The 8047-nt window shown below is 56.1% G+C and overlaps 1 protein-coding gene across 2 annotated transcripts in view; it reads right to left on the bottom strand.

Moving 5' to 3' along the window:
- The window catches only part of CAMK2A (calcium/calmodulin-dependent protein kinase II alpha), a 30745-nt gene that overhangs the window by 10836 nt on the left and 11862 nt on the right, over window positions 1-8047 (bottom strand). For both annotated transcript variants that reach the window (XM_010002039.1, XM_010002040.1), the window contains exons 4-12: window positions 6838-6892; window positions 6447-6512; window positions 4936-5008; window positions 4464-4566; window positions 3853-3936; window positions 3165-3259; window positions 2638-2760; window positions 2189-2272; window positions 846-888 (exon numbers count right to left, since the gene is read on the bottom strand). In XM_010002039.1, the coding sequence (XP_010000341.1) occupies window positions 846-888; window positions 2189-2272; window positions 2638-2760; window positions 3165-3259; window positions 3853-3936; window positions 4464-4566; window positions 4936-5008; window positions 6447-6512; window positions 6838-6892 (726 nt within the window). The remainder of the gene's footprint in view (window positions 1-845; window positions 889-2188; window positions 2273-2637; window positions 2761-3164; window positions 3260-3852; window positions 3937-4463; window positions 4567-4935; window positions 5009-6446; window positions 6513-6837; window positions 6893-8047) is intronic.

Genomic DNA, 8047 nt, shown 5'->3' with positions numbered 1-8047 from the left:
CAGCCACCGCTCGCTGCCCACAAGTGCTAAATGTGTCAGTGTGATCCCCTCGCGACACATGCAGACACCAGCCCTGCCCTGCTCCCCAGGCACCTGGCTGGGCCAGCAGCCTCTGCTCCCCCCTGCCCACCTGCTGCACCCGATCCCTGGGGCGCCGCAGTGAAACACCCCAAAACACACAGCTAACACCAAGCGGCTGCCAACAGCCTGCTCAGTTGACATAACAGGCTCAGCTGGCTTGTCCCACCACTGCAGCCCTTCTGCCAGGGCCCTCCCCAGCACCAGGAGGGGACAGCAAGCAGATGACCCCCACAGCCACCTGGTTCCTTCTTGGTGCCACGCCTGGGAACCAGCAGGATCCCAGTCTGTAAAACACCAGCTACAAGGCTGGCTCCCAGGAGGGTGAGGCAGAGGAACCCGAGAGAGCCTGTGCCATCTGGCTGCTGTGGCACCCAGGGACCTTTCCAACACTCTCAGTGCAGATGACGCTCTCATTGAGCCACAAACATCTCCATGAGAACACAAAAACAGCTGCCTGCAGCCCTGGCTGCCCCCAGCATGAACCAGGTGGTTGGGTACATGTAAACCCCAAAAATCTGAATCTCTAGAGAAGGCTGTGCCTCAGTTAGGCACCTTTTCTCTTGCACCCCAAGCCAGTAGCTAGCCTGGAGGTACTAGGTGTCCTGGCCTGGACTATCACCCAATACCACACAACCCCAGAGACACCAGGCTGCAACTTCAGCCCTGCTGTGACACCCAAGGCAAAGCCATCTCTGCAGCGACCCTGTGGCTTTTCCCTGGGCACCCTGTAAGACAAGGAGATGAGCCCCAGTGACAGCACCTACCGGAGAAGTTCCTGGTGGCCAGCATGGTGGTGAGGATGGCTCCCTAAAAGACAGAAGGCAGAAGGAAAGGACATGCTGGGCCCCAGCCCCCACATCCCCATCACTCCCCCCAGCTCTGGGGGAGGAAAGCCCTGCTTGTCACCTGTCCCTCCTCCAGCCACCTCGCTGGAAGGAAACCAGCCCACGGGCTGGTATTCTTCTCCTGCCATCAAAAGCAGGTACCGGACTCAGTATCCCTAGTGCCAGGGCATTGGGTTGCATTCTCCAAAACTGCCTTTCCTCTCAGATTAAAGGGGTATTAAATATCCCCAGAGTGCATTTTGGTCTCATTCTGCCCTGTCTGAGATGTAGCATGACCCTGCTGACCGGGGCCAGCAGCTGCTGGTGAGGGGACCCACCAGGAGTGGAACTGGATTTAATTGCCATTAAAGCCATGCCAGCTAAGACTGGGGCAGGGATTTTTTTCATGGCAGCCACACAAGGACCAACATAGCAAAACAACATTCATAAAAATGTTTCCCCTTTTCCAGCTGACTCTACTGACTAGTTCCTCAGCTCATAATGAGATTACTTTGGACTAATTGTTTACAGTAATGGATCACTATTTTGAAGTGCATGCCTGAACTAATTTGATTACTTGTCTAGCTGAAAAGTAATAATAGTTTATAGCCAGTTTCTTTTCTTGATAATCTCATTAGCAGCCTGCAGCTGCACTGCTCTGTGCTACACCATGGTCAGGCCTGGAGCACTGATGGCTCTGACAGCCGGGCAGACCAGCGCTGTCTTCTTCTGTGTCTCTGGCTCTGGAGGAGCATCATGATTTCCAGAGCCTGCTCCCAGTACCGTGCTGCCAGTTGGGGCTGAGCAACACCCAGGAGATGGGCATTCCAAGGAGGTGCTCCAGCTTGGCAGCGAAGCCTGGGGAGATGGTGGTTTCAGAGGGGTCTGGGCACAGCAGCTTTTGGGAGGGAAGCGGGTGAGCCAGAGCTTTTTGCCTGTCTGTGGATAACTTTGTTCCCTGGCTGCAACCTGTCTCGGTCATCAGGCAAAGGAGTCTCACTGTGCCTCTCAGATCCACATCCTGCCCCAGAGAGGAGCTTTCTCAACCCTGATTCCCGTGGGAAAGTCCCTGCCCCAGTGTTCAGGCACTGTGGGACTCGGTGCTTTCCTCAAAGCACTCAGGAGCTCCAGCCAGATGCCAGCCACCACTTGGACTCTTTTCCCTTCTTCACCACAGGAATTCCCAAACATCCACCACCCCCATGCCCCCGACCCAGAGACACCACCTCTCTTTTCCCACTACCCATCATTTCGCAGCCAGCTGGAAGGACCATGGGAGTTACCTTCAGCTTCCTCCGGGCATTGAACTTCTTCAGACAATCCACCGTCTCCTGCCTGTGCATGCACGACGCCACGGTGGCACGGTGCTGGGAGGAGAGAGACCTGGCTCAGGGCAGGTGCCAAGGGGGAAGGGGCTCCCCCAGCCCCACTCTCACACAAACACACACATCCCTGAGCCACAGCAAGAGCTGCTTGCAGCAGCTAAAACTTTCATAGACAGCAGGAGATGGTATCTCTGGAGTCTGCAGGATCTGCTCTGGTGGTGAAGGGCTTGCAGGGAGAGCTGGCTGCCCTCTGAGTTAACCCCTCGAGTCACCATCCATGCTTAGCAGTGTTCTCAGGATGGAAAAAAGAGCTGGACAGCATGTTTGATAACATGTTCTCCCCAGCAAGATGTTCCCCCCACATCTCTAGATCTTTGACCCCAACTGGTGAGTGCCACCAAACTCACTGATATCCAGGGGTGCTTCAGAGCCTCTGCTGCCGTGATGCGCTTGGATGGGTTTATGGTCAACATCTTGTTGATGAGATCTTTTGCTTCTGGAGTGACTGTGTCCCACTCAGGGGAGGGAAACTGCCAAAGCAAAGGTACTGAGGTAAGAAATGGCAGGGAGCCACAAAAGGAGCAGAAGTCCCTTTGCACTTGGGTTGGTTCTCCTGCAACCCTTTGCTCCTGCCCATCAGACAGGTTGGAGAGCCAGTAGCAACTGGAAAAGAGCTGGCAGCTGGAAAACTGGAGAGCAGGGGTGGAGGGAGAAAGGTGAAAGATCTATGTGTCCTGCAAAGTGGACCTGAAACGTGCTGATGTGTGCACCTGGGCACGGCAGCTTGGCCAATCCTCTGTGACCAGAGCAAAGAAAGTTGCTCTCTCCTGTCTGAATTTGCCCTGGTTGCTCTTCTGGAGCAGCTGACTGCAACATGGGGACAGCAGGAGAGAGTGGAGACCGTGAAAGGGGTGAGCAAGAGAAACCGACTCACGTCATAAGCCCCAGCCTTGATCTGCTGGTAGAGTCGGTGCTGGTCTTCATCCCAAAATGGTGGGTACCCGACCAGCAGGATGTAGAGGATGACTCCTGCAGGGAAGAGGAGATGCAGGATCAGTGGGATCAGTTCACTGCTGGAGGTATGAGCAGACCCAGTCTGGGGACTGGCCCAACTCAAGCAGAGAATTTGAGAAATCTGGAAACAGGAGGATTTGCTCCCTGATGAAAAAGCAAAAGGCTCAGTGGTGGGCCCAGCTCTGTGCTGATGTGCTCAGTGACTGGGGACAACGTGGCTGATCCAGACACATGGCTCTGGCAGCCACCATGCACAGCCTCAAGCCAGGCAGGGCTGGGCAATGCCTCCTCCCCGTCACAGGTGAAAAAGGCTTCCCTCTGGCTGCAGCTACATGGAGGCACTGCCTGACTCCAAGGGCACTGCCGGGCAAAAGAGACAGCACCTCCCTGCCTGGGGGCTTTGGGTGCATAGCAAGGGAGCTGATCCTTTGGATAAGGGTGCCACTGGGCTGGGAAAAGGGACAGCCCAGGGTAACATGCCACTTCTTGGGTAAATCCTCCACCCTGATCTTCCCAAGATGTCTCTAGTGGCTGCAACTGGATCAAGAGCCTGCCTCATCCCATGCAGCCCAGCCCACTCCCAGGCTTTCAGTCCCAATCAGACTTACCACAAGCCCAGAGGTCCACAGCTTTGCCATAGGGATCCTTCCGGAGCACCTCAGGGGAGAGGTATCCCGGGGTGCCAGCAAAACCTGGGAGAGACACCTTGTCACAGGCAGCTGGCAGGCAGTGCCACCCCTGCCCAGACCCCCCCAGCCTGCCCAGCTGCTGCAAGAGCCCTGGCACACACCGGCCCAGCGGGACGGGCACCCTCCCTCCAGAAACCTCCGTGACTCCCAAGAGCACAGCAAGCCATGGCTTTCTGCCCATGGCAGCATCCAAACCTCAGGATGGTGCAGGAGGTGGGAGTGCTCTGGTATGCACCTCCAGCACTTGGATGAGGCTTTCCTTCCCCCTGCCACCAGCTCATCCAGCTCACCAGGGCATCTTGGTGACTCACCAAGTCCCTGCAGAGCTGTTTGCTTGTGTCCTGGATCAATACTGGGTGTTTCCGGGGGCTCAGCTGGAGCCATAAAACTCCTCATCCTCTGTGCCTCCCAGCCTGGTGCTGCCAGGGCACTCCCATAGATCCTGGAAGATGTCTGTCCCTCTTGGAGCCTCCCCCCAAACACACCAACAAGGGCTGGAGGATGCCCCAGCTCAGGGTGGTCCTACTCACCAAACCATGCTTGCTGGTCCCCCTCCACCTCAATGGCAAGGCCAAAGTCAGCCAGCTTGACAGCAGCACCCTTCAGCTTAGATGCCAGCAGCAGGTTCTCAGGCTGCAGAAGGAGATGGGGGTGAGAGAGGAACAAACCCCTCCTGGGGGCTCTGTTGTTGTGCGGGACCTTCCCAGCACAGGACAGAGGAAGGTTGGGGCTCTGGACGTGCTCCCCAACTGCTTCGTCCTGCTGTGTGTCCCAGTGTCCCCAGATCCTTACAGGACCATGGACTACAAGGACTAACCCCTCTGCCTTGTGCTGTTTCACCCTGGAGCTGGTCTTTGCTCTGTGGCTTTCCAGAAGCCCTGCACAGTGTTCCTCCCCACTGTTTCAGCTGCCCTGGAGGACTCTGGGCATTGCTGCACAGGGTTTTGCATCACAGATGGGGTCCCCACCTCCTTCCACAGGAATCTCTCCTGAAGCTTTTACCTTCAAATCCCGGTGAACCACCCCCATCTGGTGGCAGTGCAGAACGGCCTCCAGGATCTGCTGGATGCAGTGGCTGCAGGAGAGAGGAAAGAGCTCACAGAAGTGTCCAGCAACTCAGAGTTTCCATAGACACTTCTACTTGGCTGCATTTCACCTCCCCTGTCCCTCTCCCCATCGTGCTTCCCACCACCCGCCTTGCAGCACAGCCCAGCATCCCTCTCCACTAAAAGCCATCAACTCGGGGAGAGCAGCTGTAACCCAGTAAGACCTCACCAGAGGACACACAGCTACTGTGAGCAGGAGTTCAGGGGCCACAGAGTCTCCAAGGAACACTGGGGACTGGAGGTGGAGATGCAACACCAGCCCAGATTTGGTCTCCAAACCCAGGCAGAGCAGACGTGCTCCTCAGACATGGAGCTAACCTTCTCTTCACCCCCATTTCCCCAGGCTCCTCTAATGCAAGGGGCTCTCACTGCCTCTGTTGGCTTTATATTCAGTTCATTAAACCCCAGCTCTGCTGCATGCGTGAGAGAGGAAGGGAAAAAGACCAAGGCAATGATCACTTCTGCTCCAAACAGCTGTGTGCAAGGCAGAAGGTCTTTATTTACATTAATGTTATTTTATTTGTATGACACTAATAAGTGGATGGGTTGTAAGTGGATTGAGTGTGGGCAGCCCATTAAATGAGATTGCTTTCTGCCCAGAAATAAGGGATATTTCCATCCAGACAGAGGTAGCATGGAGTTCACCATTCCCTTGGACACTTGTATGGGCTATGCCTCACTCCAATTGGCAAAGCCAAGAGGCACAGTGATACATCTGGAGCCTGGAGAGGGCCAGATAATGTCCCCTCAATAAAATGAGCTGAATGCTGTCTCCTGGCCAAGCTGCAAGGACCAAAGGTGGGGGCTGAAATAGTGCCCAGCCCCTGTTTCTGCTGCAGGGTCCCTGTAAAGTGACAGTGGGAGCATGGGAGGGGGGAGATGAGGCCAGAGAAATTCTTGCAAGGGACTGCAATACAGCTGCAAGGGGAAAGGGTGAGGACTGCAGGGTGTCTGTGCTGCCACACGCCTGGCTGGGCCACCAGGCTGATGCTGTGCTTCCTCCCTGCCAGCCCAAGACACCCCATCATCCCCAGCCCAACAAACCCTACTGTCCCTTCTTCTTCACAAGGATGCCAGATGTGGGCTGTGCCACCAGCCTGGGGAAGGAGGATGCTGCCAGTGCTGGCTGCCAGATGCCTGGGTCGAGGTGGGACCAGCTCTCTGGTAACACAGGCATTTCTTGGCACAGGAATCGAGCGAGTTAAAAAGAGTTGGTTGGGTGTTTTTTTTTGGCACTACACATCTGGTTTACAAGTACGTGCTGCAAAGCAGCTGTAAAACACCTCCCAGTGTGGAAGGAGCTTGTGCTGTGGAAAGCCAGACACGTAGGACCCAGGGAGGGAGCAGCTCACAGGAAAAAGAGACAACTGCTGTCCCCTCCGTGGCCCAGTGTCTGTCTGTGCTCACCTAGCATCCGCTTCACTGTAGTATTCCCTGGCCACAATGTCCTCAAACAGCTCCCCACCGGTGACCCTGCAAGAAAACGGGGGGTCACGCCCAGTCCCCGCGGCACGCGAGGGAGCTGGATTCACTTACAGCACCCTCAGCCCTGGCCAAGCCCCCTGAAATGTCACTGCACTGTGCACGGGGGGAGCACTGGGGGTGCAGGGCAGGGACTTGCCTTCTGCCTGGCCTGAGGGTCCCAAACTGGGTTCAAACCCTGCCCAAGAAAGGCTTGGATGAGATGGAGTGCTGGGCAAAAAAGCTCGGGGGGCAGGGTGGGGGTGCAGGACCCATGCCCTAGGGTGGAAGCATGCAGCTGCTGGTGGATTAAGAGACACTTCTAACCATTACTCACAGGTCAAATATCAGGTAGTGGTGACCCTCTTCGGAGATGCTGTCATGGAGCCTCACTGCAGCAGAGACAGGACAGAAGGGTTATGGGGTACTCCTGGCTCCCACCCACTCCCCGGGAGCACCCCTGCTGCCCTGTGGGTGCAACCAGGAGCCAGGGAAGGGCAGAAAGGAGCTGTTCCACTTCTTCCTATTGCTGCTGACTGGGTGTGGGGGTGGGTCCCCACTCCACCAGGGACCCTGGCCACGTCCCCAGCCTTGGGCAGTGGTGCAAGGCTCAAAGGTCACATCCAAATCAGGGACTGCCCAGGGCAGGTGCCTGGCTGGGGTCCCGGGCAGCTGCTGGGCTATCTTGGGCCCCAGGCAGGGATGTCCCCCTCCCACCCTCTGCCACATCCAGAGAGGTGCCCAGGCACAGGGGGAGCTCAGCCAGGGTGCTGGGCTGCCAGCCCTGGCACCAAGGGAGATTTATATTTTCTGCTCATGAGTTTCCTTTTCTCCTTGGGACTCTCAGGTCAGGGATATCCAGGAATCACTGTGGGATGAGTTTCCTTTGGAGGAAGTGCTCTCCCCATCCCCTCTGGCAGGGCTGGCATCCTGCTCCACTCATCATGCCGAGGAGCACTTGCTACCTTTGGGCACATCTGGCCAGGTACAGCCATGTGCCAACCTGCCACCCTGCAGCTGGGTTTGGGTTCTTCAGGCTCAGATCCCTGCTCACAGGTTAGAGAAAAGATGTGCAACGAGGGGTCAGGCACAGAAACAGGTAGGAAATATAAAGACAGACTGATCCAGCATCCTCCACATCATGTTTTCTTCCAATTTTCTTGAGGCTGTAAATCATTTAACCCTTCTTCTCTGCTCACCTGGTTCCAGCCCAACACAACTTTCGACTTCTTTGGAAACCAGGGAGGAAAAGGCAACTTTCAGGTGAAGGATTTACTGGAATGTTTTGTGCCGAGCTCCTTTTTCCACTGCTAAATCAGCTGAGCCCTGCATGGAAACATCCTCCAGACTCGGTCTGAGCCAGGGGAGATAACAAGCCCCAGTGTTGAGTGCAGACATTGTGCTGCACTGCTTTTATCTCCCAGGCCTGCAAACGCTGCTCTGCTGCTCCTATCCCTCCCTCCAAGGTTGGCAGGCAGATCCAGCCTGGGCAAGCTGCCCGTGGGATCACCTCACCCTGGCAGGGCACGGGGCAGAGGAGGGCTGCT

This window comes from Chaetura pelagica, unplaced genomic scaffold, assembly GCF_000747805.2.
Source record: "Chaetura pelagica isolate M959 unplaced genomic scaffold, ChaPel_1.0 scaffold356, whole genome shotgun sequence".
Taxonomy (NCBI): domain Eukaryota; kingdom Metazoa; phylum Chordata; class Aves; order Apodiformes; family Apodidae; genus Chaetura; species Chaetura pelagica.
This window is presented reverse-complemented; position numbering and strand designations above follow the sequence as displayed.